The sequence below is a fragment of the Hirundo rustica genome, chromosome 9 (assembly GCF_015227805.2).
Source record: "Hirundo rustica isolate bHirRus1 chromosome 9, bHirRus1.pri.v3, whole genome shotgun sequence".
NCBI classification, from domain to species: Eukaryota; Metazoa; Chordata; class Aves; order Passeriformes; family Hirundinidae; genus Hirundo; species Hirundo rustica.
In genome coordinates this window covers 11,841,988-11,856,843 of record NC_053458.1, presented here as the reverse complement: position 1 = coordinate 11,856,843, position 14,856 = coordinate 11,841,988, and the positions used below count along the sequence as shown (strand labels likewise).

At 35.9% G+C, this 14,856-nt stretch overlaps 1 protein-coding gene across 3 annotated transcripts in view; it reads left to right on the top strand.

The window, feature by feature from the left end:
• The window catches only part of USP33 (ubiquitin specific peptidase 33), a 38,565-nt gene extending 31,199 nt beyond the window's left edge, over positions 1-7,366 (top strand). For all 3 annotated transcript variants that reach the window (XM_040072292.2, XM_040072291.2, XM_040072290.2), the window contains exons 21-24: positions 812-920; positions 2,641-2,743; positions 3,454-3,522; positions 5,845-7,366. In XM_040072292.2, the coding sequence (XP_039928226.1) occupies positions 812-920; positions 2,641-2,743; positions 3,454-3,522; positions 5,845-6,002 (439 nt within the window). In that variant the 3' untranslated portion in view covers positions 6,003-7,366. The remainder of the gene's footprint in view (positions 1-811; positions 921-2,640; positions 2,744-3,453; positions 3,523-5,844) is intronic.
• The last annotated feature ends 7,490 nt before the right edge of the window (positions 7,367-14,856 follow it).

Sequence of the window (14,856 nt, the reverse complement as noted above, 5' to 3'; positions counted from 1 at the left end):
CAGAGCTTTGCTGCTGGCTTTCAACACTCTGTATTACACTTGCATTAAATATTTTTAGCTGTTAATTTCCTGCCACCTAAACAATACATCTACAGGTTTGTGGTTGATTTTTTTTTTTTTTTTTTTTTTTTTTTTTTTTTTTTTTTTTTTTTTTTTTTTTTTTTAAGTTTTGGTGCGCACAAGTAAAAAATAAACACAATGCTATTTCCAATGCATTTCCCTTTTCCTATATATACTGAATTTTTCTTCCATTATTCACTTTCTGTATGCAAAAATACCCTTCTCAGGAGCAATGCCCCTGCAGACTTGCATGGATAGTTTCACACAAGCAAAACAGGAGGGAAGGGTCAAGAATAACCTATTAAGAGCAAAACAATCAATAAGTTTAGAGGCTGGGGTCAGGGAGGTAGCAAAGCTGGTAAAAAGTCTGCAGTGGGATGGAGGAACATGTTTAAGACACAACTGGCTGGAATTTCCATAGGCTGTTTCTTAAAGGCTTGTGGTAGAATCACACCCGTGTATATACAACAGCACTCACTGACATGTTCTAACCATAGTAACTCCTTCTGAAGTCTGTGATGCAGCTGAGTTTGACATGGTTTGTACTGGCATGAGGCAGTCAGAAATTGTAAGATGGTCTTAGGCTGGAGAACGGAATATTACTAGGAAAATAAACTATGGCTTTTTGCGATCACTGGCATGTGTCAGCCTTCTGTTCATACTGATATTTGCCCCATCTACAGGTGCATGATCTCTTTACATGGTATTGTCCACAAGGCTGACTGTTTGGCTTTTTTTACTTTTACTGCAGATACGGAGGAGGACCAGCTGTTAACCATCTGTATGTTTGTCACACCTGCCAAATAGAGTCTGAAAGAATTGAAAAAAGAAGGAAAAATGAATTGGAAATGTTTATACGGGTAAAAAAGAAAACACTTATCCATTCTGCTACTGGCCAGCACCTGACATTCATGACTAGACCCAAGGGATTACTAGAATTGCACAAGGGATTCCTGGGACAAATGGACTTCATTAAATACCTCTGTCCCTATGTGCCAACCCAGCTCTCCTAATGGCAGCAGTAATGTTCTTGTGAAATCCCAAATATGAGCTTTTATGCTCATATTTGGGATTTCACTGCTTATATAAAAGTGTACTTGGAGAAAATTTTAATGCCTTTCTTGGATTACTTTTTATAGTATGGAAAGAGCCACATGAGCAGCTATTCTTTATACGCTGCCAGTGGTCTGTTCTGTGCAGTCTGATAAGGTTTAAGTGCAATAATTTATTAAGTTCAATAATACTGTGCCAAGAAAAAAATAATGATAATCATTAGTTTTAATTTTTTAAAAAAAGGCATTAGAAACATAAACAAATATAAGTAATTCGGTGTGAAGTAAATATGTTAATATTGTTATGGATCTGTAAAATTTATATCAAGGAGCTAGTGTATTTTCCCTTGTGTTAGAGAATTATGTGCTCAAGTCTGAAGGTAAATAACTAATGGTAATGATTTTGAAGTTCTTAAATCAAAAATGTGTTTTGAAGTTTTCAGTGAAAATAAATGCAGAGATATTGGAGTCCCATTCCTGCTCTGTCAACTCATGAAAGGAAGAAAAATAGAATTGACTCTGTTTTTTTAGTTCTGTTTGTCCTTTAATCATGCTTCAGAGCTTGTCAGCTTTTCCATGTTTTTTTAAAATTTTTAGGAATTTTAGTTACTCTGGATTACCACTGATTAGTAATTATTATTAATGACATTGAGTCAACCCCATTTGCTTTAGCAGTCAGTATCGTTCCAGTAAAAGCAGTGATTATATGTGCACTGTTGTGCAATATTGTTACTGGTTAGCACACAGAAAATTCTATTGTCCTCTATAAAGATGGCTTTAGGGAATGATTGCAACACTTTCTCTATATGAAACCTTAAGTTGTGTGGATGCTTTAGGTTTATGACTTCAAAGGGGAAGTGTAGCTGTATTATTACAGAGCTAAAAAGATAATGTTAAAGGTTTAAGTGACTTTTTGCTTGTTTCTTCATAACGTTGTAAAAAGATCTGTAAATCATGAAAGTCACAGTGTATTAGTTCACTGTGCCTTGCTTGGAATTGTACTGCCATCTGCTCAAAATACTTGAGGAAAAACAAAAATGATGAAGATACAGTTCATCACACAAAGAACTTTCCATAAAAGTATGGAAAAAATTTTCAAAACACTATTTTACAAAAATAAGGTCTCTGCATTTTTTGCTGCTTAAAAGTTCATCCCTCAGTATAGTAATTAGTAGTTATAGTGTATATGTATATATACTATATATATATATATAGTATACTATAAATAGTAATTATCTATTAGTGTTTGAGTAAGCACTTGTGCTTAAGAACTCATTGCTGTTTTCAGGAAACAGAAATAATTTCTCAACTAAATCATAAATCAGCTTTTAATATGAAGGCTACCACTCCATCAGAATCTCATTTTAGGTATTCACCAGGTGTTTACTGTTTTTTATGGTCAGTGGTTCTTTAAAATGTTCTGTTACAGCGTAATGTTATGGTGTTAATAATTACAGTGGTTCAAAGAATTCAGTAGTTTAAAGAAATAAAAGGGCAGAAAAACACAGATTTTTTTTTTTCCTTCTAGCTTAATAGAGCATTCCAAGAAGAAGAATCTCCATCAACATTTTACTGCATTAGCATGCACTGGTTCAGAGAATGGGAAGGATTTGTAAAGGGTAAAGACAATGGTAAGTTGTGCCCCATTTCAAAATACAGGTAATATTTTGTTGTGGTGGTGTTTGTTTCTCCTTTGGTAGAAGACTGTAGGAAGGGCAGATAGCAAAGACAACGAAAGCTCTTAAACATCTATGACAGGTTCTATAGGTTACAAATACATCCAGGTTACAGAACACAGTAAAATAATTCACAGCAATGGGATAGCATTAGAAAGAATGTTGCTTGCTTGTAGGATGTTTGCTGTTAGCAGCAGCAGGGAAATTGGATCTAAGTACAAGGGGGATGGATTTTTTTGGTAGATAATGCTGCAGCTTCTGGAGGAAAGGTGACCTCGTCAAATCTAAACTCAAATAGCTCAGTAACAACTGTACTAATGTCAGTTTAGCTGACTTCAGATGCCTCTAAAGTTTTAAAATAGAAACTGATAAAATGTTCTACAATCTTGTCAGAGTCTGCTCTAGGACAGCTTTGGTAAGGGTAAGAATTAGGATTAATTTGTGTTTTATGTTGCTTGAAGACTTAACTGTAATCATGAATGCTTTGGAAAACTCACTCCTAATTAAAAATGTGATTAGCTTTTAACGACTTAGAATGTGCCGTTAAGCAGTAGAAGAACAAGCAGTAAACAAATGAGCTGTTTTTCCTTCCCTTTGGAAATAGAACCACCAACCTGCTGTTTGTTTCCAACTCTCCAATTTTAATAATTTTTCTGTTGCACTAGATCCTCCTGGCCCCATTGATAATGCTAAGATTGCAGTAACGAAGTGTGGCAATACTGTGCTAAAACAAGGTAGGTGTCCAATGTTGCTGCAGCTTTGTGCCCCTGATGCATTTGCTGAAGTTTGGAAAATCTATGATTTTTATTTATTTATTGTTACCATAAAATGAATGGCAGTGTCTAATGAATCTATGCTGTGCCCATTTTTGGGGAATCATTTTATTCTTAAAATGAAGAATTAGTATCTGTAACAGACTAATCCAAGTGCAGTTGAGAGTGTAGGAGGTGCAGAGTAACTTGACAATGGTAAAAGTGTGCTTTGGCTTTGTATCACTTGGTTTGATGAGGGTTTTCTTAACAAAATTGGGAGACTGTTCTATATCTGTGTGTAGTTATTTGAATCTTGAAACCTGATTTGAATAGAAAAACATCTACTCACAGAGGGAGGAAACCACTGTAAATAAAATCTGTTGCTTATTTTTCTGCAAGTCATTTGATACTGTACGTTGCACGTTAGAGAAGTTTTTGCACAGATACGGATTTCTTCATTATTCTTCAGAGTTAAATGCTAGATACCATTTATTTGGAATTCATAGGTACAGAGGAAAACATCCTTGTATGACCTGCTTTATGAAGTGTTTAGACTTTCTAGGAAGCTTTAAATTCATTGCAGCTCAGTCTAAAAGTCGAATTTGCATCAATAAGATTAAGATTTATTTAACTGGATTTTTTTCCCAATTTTGCTTAATGCCTCAGCATACACTGGATGTACCAGTAAACCTACCACAAACCTCACCAGTTGTAGATTGCCAAGAGTTTATTTTAAAAACAATGAGTTTTGGCACTCATGAGTTTTTTAGTGCATTTTAATGATTTAAGTGCTGATGATAGAATTCAAGTACAAGCTATAAAGCCTGATAAAATAAAATCACTTTAGAAGCAGTAATTGATAGCAAATTAGCCAGTTCTTGGTTTACTCTCAGCTACATTGGTACAAATTAGAACTTGGGTAGAAATAAAAATTAATAGGATGTGGAAAATTTGTCTTGTAAGTTGTAAGAGGTGGGAACACCACTAAATAGTGTCCAGTACTGCATATGTCTGTGATCCAGTGGTCCCGATTCCAGTGCCTGAGTTCACTGTGCCTGTTCAGTTTAACCTGAGTGGCTGCAATCTGGATTAAGGGGGTGAAGTTCTATCTACTCCTGTGCCTGCAGACATGGAGTTGTTTCTTGAGACCCTAAAAGTTAAAGAGTAGCACTGAGGTGTGACATCATTAGTCCTGGCATGAGATCTGCATGATGACTTCCAGATGAAGCTTTGCATAGTTGAGTTACTGTAGGTAAACAAATGTGCAGCTCTTTGTACCCTTCCCCTTTAGAAACTCTTAAAGTACAACAGTGGGCACCACTGCAGCAGGTGATGGGGACAGAAAGGTAGAGGAGGTAGGGGAGGAGGTCCCCTGCTTATAGTGCTAATTTCCTTTTTTTTAAAGTATGAGGATGCTGAAACAAGGCTTAACAAGTCAAATTAATAATGTCTAATAAGGATATCGGGGAAACTTGCTGTCAGGCAGGGTTTTGTTTGGCTAAAGGAAGAGGAGGCTTATTCTGGTAGAAGAGAAATGTGACCTCTCTGTGTGGGTTAATGTGGGGAAATCACTCAGTGTCAGACAGGATCCTTGTCTTGAAACCTAGAGGGGAGATGTGCTGATGCATCTTGTCTTTGCCACTGTAGAAAGTTGTGGAAAATGAGAAATGCTTGTTGGATGCTAACTTGAGACAGGAGACAGACTTCCAGCCAGAGCCATGGAATCAGAAGCACAGATGTGAATCAGTGAACGAAATCAGGCTGACCCATCAGTGCTACAGGAGCATTGCTAGAGCTGTTATTATCCTAATAATAGTCCTTTCTCTCTGGGAATTTCACTCTGCTTCTCATGCTTCTATTCTTTACTATCAGTATGAATTTCTTTGATGAAACAAGAGTCTTGAGTCCTTGAACTTTACTGTGTAATTGATGTGACTGCATGTCCTTATAACAATATAAATCATTGCTTCCTGAGTACCAAGAGCTGCTGGCTGTTGGCTTGATTGGTAGATATTAGATAAGATGTTTATCATAGAATTTTCATATGTTTTCTACAAGTACTGCATAATTTAGAGCACGTAGTTGTAAGAATCAAGAAATATGAAACTAACACGAAATAGGTAATTTGGTTTGGCAGCTGGTGCAAGATAAAGCAAAAATGAAGGTTATGGTGTTAAATTTGGATCTGAATTCTTACTGTTTTAAATTTTAATCTGGATTTTTTTTTTTCCTTTTGTATCTGCTTTGGACTTAAATCATTAAATAATTATTCTAATTAGTAATTCAATTTTAAAATTTTTTCAGGTGCAGATTCTGGACAAATATCAGAAGAAACATGGAATTTTCTTCAGTCAATCTATGGTGGAGGTCCAGAGATTATACTCAGACCACCTGTTCCTCCAGTAGAACCGGATATATTGCAAACAGAAGAGAAGATTGAATTAGAAACTCATGGTCTGTAGCTACTGAGAAAAAGATGAACTTGTAAGGAATCCAGCTTCCTTAAAAAATGCCCAAAACACATTCCTAAAAGTTTTATTCTCTTATGTCTGTTGGAGGCACAGCTCACTGGGCATTACATTAACTACAGAATAGTAAGTTGAAATATGTATTGCGATTTGTTTAACTAGCAGCTGTTTCTCTGTTTTGGAAGGCATGTGGTTTGTACATTTTGGAATGTCTGGTCAATGGGAAAAATGTAATTTCTGAATTTTTTGCTAAAAGGCAAAATCCTATTATATCCTTAGACTTGAAAAACAGGGACAAATTTTAGAGATGTTCAGTAACCCTTCTGTTTCCTGACTGGGCTCTGATATCTACAAACTTTTGCCTGTCTTAATTGTACAGTCTTGACAAGCCTAGGTATGTGAGGAGTATATTTTAAATGGACTGTAATGAAAGATGAAAAAGGATTTTCATTTCCTAAACGCTCAGGAAAAAACTGTCTCTTACTTTGCACTGTAAGTATATGAATTCGGTAGTATATAACATCCAAATACTTATTGTATTTGAGTGGCTCAAACATTAGGGTCTACTGAATAATGTTTTAGTCAGCAAATGTCATAACTTATTACTAGTAAATTTTACATCTTATTGTAGTCTTCTGTAAGTCTATAAACCTGGCTAGTGTCTTTAATAGTATATGTGGCAAAAAGATTTAGTCTTCTCTAGGGTAACATTTGAGAGCATGAAGTGTGAAATGTAAAATTATTATGGACATGAGTGATATAAATTTCAGAAAATTAAATTGTCTGGTCTCTTGAATTACATTCATAAGCATTTCTATTTGAAAGATTTTATTGTATTGTTAAAAATTTTCATTGGCATGATGACCTTTAATGTCAGAAGCTGGATAAGATGTATATATTGCGAAACTTTATTGAATGATTCATATTGGAATGCAGAATGACACTTGCTCATGTTTTTGCCTGATATTGTTACCAGATAAGCAGCATTATTCAAGACTGGATCAATAAAAAAACTAAAATTAACTGTGGAATAGACGGGGGGAGCTTTCCTAAATGTTTTTCATTTATTACATACATACAAAAACTTTTGAAGTAATGCTGAGGTAAAACTGCTCTCACACCCATACAATTACATTTTTTGACCATTTTAAGTTTAGACAATGATGTTGACAGTTCTAGCTCCAAAGTAAGAAAATGCTAATACAACATTCCTCTGAATCATTTTATATGTAATGTAAAATCATACTGGTCTAAGGTCTATTCTAGTTAAAAAGCCACCTATAATAGCCCTAGAGAAAATAACCGTAAGTATTTGTAAATGTGATTTTATGTTAGTAGATAAAGCAACTTAAAGCTAATATTACCTCTGTAATGCATCAAATGCTTACTACTGGCTTGTCTTACTGATTCAGGTAAAGTTAACTTGCTTATGAACAGTCATTAGTAAGTTGCTGATGTTGGCCTGTGAACTATTCTGAGTTAAAGTCTATTTAAAGTCTTTATTTTCTTTTTTTTTTCCTAAGGTTTTCTAGTTTTCTTTGATTTGAGGTTCTTTAACATATTAAAGCTAAAGAACAATGAATTGAAGAATCTTTCCTACACAACGTTCTAAATTGGAAATTTAGGAAGTATTTCCTTGTTCCTGTTAAAGCACAGTACAGTCATCAAGTTTACGAATTTATTCAATGTTTTCGTTAATAGTCTGGGTGGTAGAACAGCCTGGCCCTGTCAAATTTGCAAGGGAAAAATTGAGTGTTAGGGCATCAGCTCGTCAGGGAATGAAGCAGTTCTGTGCTGAGTATTCTGGGTATTACAGCAGATCAAACTAGGAGTTAAAACCCAGTGATAAGCAAAACAAAACCTGTTCTGAGTAATAGTAACAAAAGCATCAGATGTGAGGCACAGGAGGTAATTATTCTGCTCTACTTGGTGCTGTGCTTGTGTCTGTACTGTTCCAAATTCTGAATGCTATATGATGATAAATACAAATTGAGGTTATTTTAGGGAAAAGCAAAAGGATTCAGTGTTGAAAAGAAGTCATTTTCTCCCTTAAAAGAATGCTGAAAATGCAAGACTTCCAATGTGTAAATAATTGCTGGATAATACTGAACAATTTTTTCTGAGATAAGCAAAGATATTTGCCGCAGCTTTAGCATGGGGACTTGTGCTGGGTTTAGGAAGCTTATTTCAGAAACCTAGAAGCCTTCTAGTCAAGTCTTCTGGGTGTCTGGGAATCCATAGCCAATCTGTGATGCACACAGATCAGTAAGGAGACACTCTCCTTATGGCAGCAGAGTTTGTGAAATGCCTTTGTCACTGTGGAAAAAGGCATTTTCACACTGGAACTCTGTCATACTTAGAAAAAACCAAACCCCTGAGTTTGCAGAGATAAATAGGTGTGTTTTAAGACAATTCCAAAGGGATGACTGTCTTGCTTTTAGCCCTTTGAGAGCTCTGCGAGGGATATTATGTCGCAGAAATGGAAGTAGTCTTTTAAAGGAAGGCAGTGTGGGAGAGCTCCAGATGGATGGCTTGTGTATGCTGGAGGGAAAGCAATAACTCAGAGAACAGGTAAAGGAGAGGCCTTTACTGGGAAAAGCTGTCGTCATGATTTGTAGCAAAGAAAGAATGCATCTCAGGAAGGGCCTGTGGAAATTATTTTTTTCCAAAAGCCTTTCACCAGACTATTTGGATTCTTTGTTCATTTGTTTCCAGTTGAGGAAACACAGCGATGTGTTTGGGTGCCAGAGAAACTGTCACTTCAAGAAGAGAAAAATCCAGTGGACTCCTTGTTGTAGGCCTGGAAATCTAGGTATGAGCTATTAAAAACCTGCAGTTCAGTCTGGGAACTTTAATCCTCTCTTCAGAGGAAAACTGCGTTCAGCAGCTAAAAGCTTGATTTCTCTTAAGTTTCTGAAGTTTTTTTGCAAGCAGTATAACTAATCAATCATCTCAACACCCAACATCGAGGAGACTGCTTAGATACTGTGTAATGTAGCTGAACAGTAGAATTGGAGGGAAAAAGAATAGCAGAAGAGCTACTGAATCATTCAGTAGTAAAATAAGGCAGTTTTGTAATAAGTTTCAAAGGTGAGAGCTAAATAGTGATTTAAACTGAGTCCAGAAAGCTGTTTCTGCAAGTATCATCCAGGTTGGCCCTGTGTATATCTACTTATGTATATTATGTATATTAATATAATTATGTTAGACATACACACACATATTTATATATGTACACGTGTATTTTATATATGTATATAAAAATGCACATAATCTACCTCTCCAGTATCTTAATTGAACTATGGCTAGAGGCACTACAATAATTATTTTGGGGTTTATGCTGGAGTAGTGACCTCAAGTAGCTACATTTGGTAAAGCTGTTTTTTTTAAATAGGCAAATGACACCCAAGTTTACCGCTGTAATGGGTGTCAGCCCTCCCATCAGTAATGGCCTGTTTCAAGATACGATAAAAAAGCATGAAGTGTTAGAAATGTGTTTGGCTATGTTATAATGTGGATGAAGACGTTTTCATTTGTGAAGTTCAGTATGCCCACAGTTCAGTAGTCCTGAATTTTTCTGATGAAATCTAATATAGTTTGATGTGCTATGCTAATGCATTATTTAAGAATTCTACTTCTCAGATTCAAAACTTGCATAGTGACTGGGTTTTTCCAGCACTATATATCCTACTTCTCCTAAAAGCAGAAGGCATTTATTTGTAATGATACTGCTAACATTTGACTCTTCTGAGTATCCCATTATTCATAATATAAGTTTCTGGGATTTGTAAATTTTACTGAAAAACTTAGATATTGTCTGCTTAAAGGGACCAAGTACTTTCTTCATAGTTGCACTGTACAACTGCTTTATACTGAACTAAGAAAATTCTATTTCATTTATTCCTTTTGAATTCCCTATATACATCTGGCTTAGTGCAGTCTAAGCAGTTTTCTCACTGAAAACCTTTCAGTCTTCATTTTGCCCAGGAAATGAGTAGAACAACTAGGCTTTTTCTCATTCTTCCTAACAGATGGCTTTTCTGGCTTCCCTCTATATTTAAGCCATCCAGAGCTGACAGTTAAGAGCAGGAAGCAAAATAAGACTTCTGAGTTTCTGAAGTGTTACAAAGACAGACTAATCACTTTCAGTGTTAATTCACAGAAATTAATCCAGTTACAAACAAACTTGTTTTATGTTAGCCTTCAAAATCTTAGATTAGAAAATAGCCATGTTCAGTACAATTTTAGAAGTGCTATTCTCACTTACAATGAAAAGTGTCACTTGTTTTCTTGAATATGTTCTATTGTATATATATATTTAATATATATATATCTGTTTAAAAGATATTACTTGTCTTAGGTTAAACTTTAGGCTAGCTTTAAGCTGTTCAACAAGGTGACAAGTCTGCTTCTCCATAGAAACCAGTGAACCCTGCCACACAGTAAGATAAAATACACTTATAATACATCTAATGTTACACATTTGCTTACAGTCACAGTCATGGTTTTCACAGGAAGATAGAATTATTTATTCTGTCTCGAAACTTTTCTCTCTTCCAAATAAGTGTCAGCTCAGACATGCAGCTAGAAAAGGAAGGTCCATTTGTGAGAAGCACATCACTGAAGTGTCCAGTAGGTTTTCTGCACTTGGACCAATAGTGGTACAACATGCAAAGTCACTTAATGGCAAGTTTCCACATAGGTTGTACATGGGTGTGTGAGGGCTTTAAAAAATGCAGTAGGAACTTGGTTACAAATAGGATGTTTATGAGATGAATAAGCAAGTAAATTTATTTTCTATTCTGAGTTGGTCATGACTGAGTTGATTAACTAAAACTTCAGGTTCTGATTGTGGAATGGACATGTAAAGATAGAGCTGACATTTGATTTGCTGATCTATGTGCAAGCATAAAATGAACCATCAGTAAAAGGTAAAGCTAGCATAATGGGAATACACTGGTTCTTTATGCAGTTTTGCTATTCCTTTATGCAAAGCTAGTGAATCTTAAAGCACTTTTCTTCCTAGTCATTGGAAGCATGGAAGGTACAAAAATAAAGCAGTCATCATTCACAAAACATTTTCATAACACAAATCAAGTTGAGAAGATTTCATTTCCAGATATGTTCCTCATTCCTCACTTGGAACTCACCAACAATTTATTATACAATAAAAATTTAATAAGGCCTGTTTTTGGAAAAACTTAGCACACGAGAAAGTAAATCTAAAAGTACTTTGTTGAGGAGAATAAAGAGGGCAGAAGAGAGGAGGCATTTGATTCATAGGCGTAGGAAAAAGCTTAGAATAAATTGTCAGCTGCCAAAAATGAAAAATAGCAATTTTTGTTTCATATCTCCCAGGACACTGCCAGGAGCTTTTCATGTTCATAGTTCATGAATAGTTTTGCTCAGAAATTAATTATTTTTCTAGGTGACTAATTTTTTTTTGTCTGGTGTGTTTAATATTAAACACGCTAACCATGTTAAACATTTTAAAACAAGATGTCCTGGTTACCATGGGGATACACTGCTTTTTCCCCCACCACCACTTCCCCTGGGTGTCTGTTAAAATGCCAAACCCCAAATGAACATGCATCACTTGCTCACACTGTGAATGCATGTTTGTTTCCTGCACACACTGTCTCTTTAGCACCAGAAGTAAGGTTACTCTGAGATTTTCAGTTACACAAAAGAAATGCACTCATGCATGCCAAAGTGCTAACGAACTGGCAGCTATTAATTCACTTAGACAGTATTTTCAATTAAGTGTTTCATGTAGTACCAAGGTTTACAATTTAACCGTAGAAGCCAGAAATAAAACATGTTTTAGCTATGAACTCTCTGAGTGACCTGTCTTCTGAACAATTTTTAGTAAGGGAAATAAGCTCTCTTTTACCTCGTTTGCTTGTAATATAATGAATTTGCTGTCCAACCAAGCAGGGTAGTGGAGATAATCTGTCTTTTGAACTTGATCAGTAGGAATCTGAGCTTCATATGTGACCTTACCTTTGCACACTCAGGTGCAGAGATTGGTCTTCCTGCGCTCTTTCTGTAGATGTTGAAAAAGATACAGGTAATAGAGCCAGTTTCTGGGCTTCTGCTCTGCTTTTAAGTTAAATCTGAAAAGTGTCTACTGTCATTCTGGATTTGAGCCCTGAACAGGAATCTGTTCTTAAACTGTCGGTGGTGCTGGTGTTCGTTCCTGTGTGATGGCAATTTGTCTGAAATTCTATTTAAATCTTTCACATCCTGTATGAGAGGGTGAGAGGGTCCTAATCATAAGCCAGGCTTGTCCTTGAAAAGCTTTTCTGTTTGGAAAAAATGTGCCTAAAGGCTAGGCAGAAGTGTGCCAGGTATTTTTATTTATTTGTTTTATTTAGACACCTCCATCTTACTTGAAAACTGCTAATTTATGTTTTTTCCTGGTTTACACATTGAACAATCTACATTCTGTTCAGTTTTGAGTAACAATAAAGCTATTTATGGTGGTGTAGGACCTGAAGGAATATGCAAGGTAGTCAAAAAACAGGCATATTCTGACCTGATGCACCTTCAGGTAGGCTATACATAATTCAAAATATTAATGCAGAGCCACTAATACCCGAGAGCGATTCAAATGTGTAACAAAGAGATGTTACTCAAGGAGAAAGGGAAGATAAAAGGGACTGCTTGGACAGGAGTTGATAACATCTGTAAGGGCTAAAACTCCCTGACTAAGGTGATTCACTCTTAAAGGCTGTGCTGATGGGAACACTCCGGGAAGGTAAATGGAGGTAATGTGGGCTTTAGGGATTTACTAGCCTTAGGCAAAACCACTGTGCCCATAGGGGTCCAGCTCACCCTCTCATCCTGCTTAGTCGAAACTTCCCTGATTTACACATGTGAAATGTCTCAGAACCTGGAATTCTCTGGATTGTTGTTTTCTTGAAGCCTGAGTCAAATTTCCTACACTAGAATAATAACACACTCAAAGAAACTGCAATAAACCAAATTTTTAAAAATGCAGTTAGGTGAAATAGGTAGCAGTACTTCCATTTTGAAATATAAACCCCCACTTTTGAGTAGTAAAAACTAAGAAGAGTAATACATTCTGAAAATCAAAGCTATTCCTTCTGGTGTGCAGCTTTTATGTTTAATGAGTTCCACTGTGGAATGGTTTTTTTTTCATAATGTACTACAATCTAGCTATCATTTCATATCGACCTGACTTTGAAGCCTCTACTGAAATTAGAAAAAGTCATTTAGATGGGAATACCTCGCATGTGAGGTATGTTTCTAAATGGTACTGAATAGAGTCTAATTAATGAAATTATTAAAAATAAATATCAGGTTACTTCACTGCAGCTTCTTAGACCAGTTTGGATTAGATTGTCCCTACTTTAAATATCCTTTAATTATTGCAAAAAATGCAAATTATAACTTTGAAAATTCATTTCACTTTTGTGATTGGTGACTTGCTTTTTCAACGTAGAATATGATTAATTTCAGTAACTAAGGTCAAACCTATAATAATCTGTGTGGGTTGTAAGACTCTTGACTTGCCTAACGTACTTACCCATTATCAGTGACTGGAGATTGTTCTCTTTAATGAAGAGCTAAAACTTATTTTCCCCCTACCTTGTTCCTACCGAAAAAAAAAAGGCATAAAACCCAGGCACTCTAAACTTACCATTGAAGTGGATTTATTTTAGTAGATATTAGACCAGATGTCTACATATAATTGCATGAAATTTACTACTATTACATTTTTAAAATTATTTGTTTAGTAATATTTTAATACTGTTTTTGAAATGCTGACTTCCATGCAACTCTAAAGTCTTGGTCCAAGTAGTATTTGAAGTAGTAAAACTATTACTAAGATCATGCATTTTGTTATTATGGCACTCAATTGGTAATATTGTCAAATTTAATGAAAATTGTGCCAAAAAGCCAGAACAGTCTAATGTAAACTGGCTACTGAAATCACACCTAAATCCATCAGTAGAGTGTCTTCAGGCAGAATAGTTCTTAAAGGTTAGAACCAAAACAGAATTGTTTCCCTAAAGGATTTTGCTTCAGGTAAAACCAATGTAAACATTTCACTGAGGGCAATCTCGCCTTTCTCATATTTATTATTTATATATGGTAGCATTAATGGAAAAAAAAAAGTGTAGGGGTCTCCAGGGTACAGAGTGGGCAGAACTGAGCAAAACAAGGAACCTATAACAATAATGAAGTGATTGTGTAAGGATGTGTAATGTATCCAAGCAGAAAATGGTGTTAACACTTAATTTTGTTTCCTTTCGTCTCAACAAAAACTACCCTTTTATAACTTTATCTTCTGTAACTATCTACAAGAATGCAAATACTTTTTCTTCTGTTTCTTCAAAGTGCCGCCTTTAAAACGCCTACAGACAAAATTACTGAGGTGGTAAAGTAATTAATGCAGAGGTATCTAACTGTTGTGCTGAGTCAACTCTCATCCAGTCCAGGATGATTTCTTAGGCTTGGGCCATGGAAGTTGACATAACAGAACTTAATCTGGCTTTAGGAAAATTCTCACTGTCCAAGGTTTAAGTGCATATCCACCTGAGTGATTCCACACACCCCGCGTGTGCAGTGCGGTTCCCCCCGGGTCAGATCAAACAGGCCTCTGGAGCTGAATTCAGCCGTACTCTCCCTTGTCCTGCATGCCCTCTGGAAGAGCCAGTGTAGATCCGGAGTGAGCCCCATTTAACCAGAGCAGGGGCAGGAACCAGAAATAGCTTGTTAATGCTGTTTGGAGAGCATGGTGGAAAGAGAGCAGAGCAGCTGTCAGAACTAACCTAGATGTCCTTAGGATCAGCTTCTCAGTTGTGCTGTTCTAACGAGT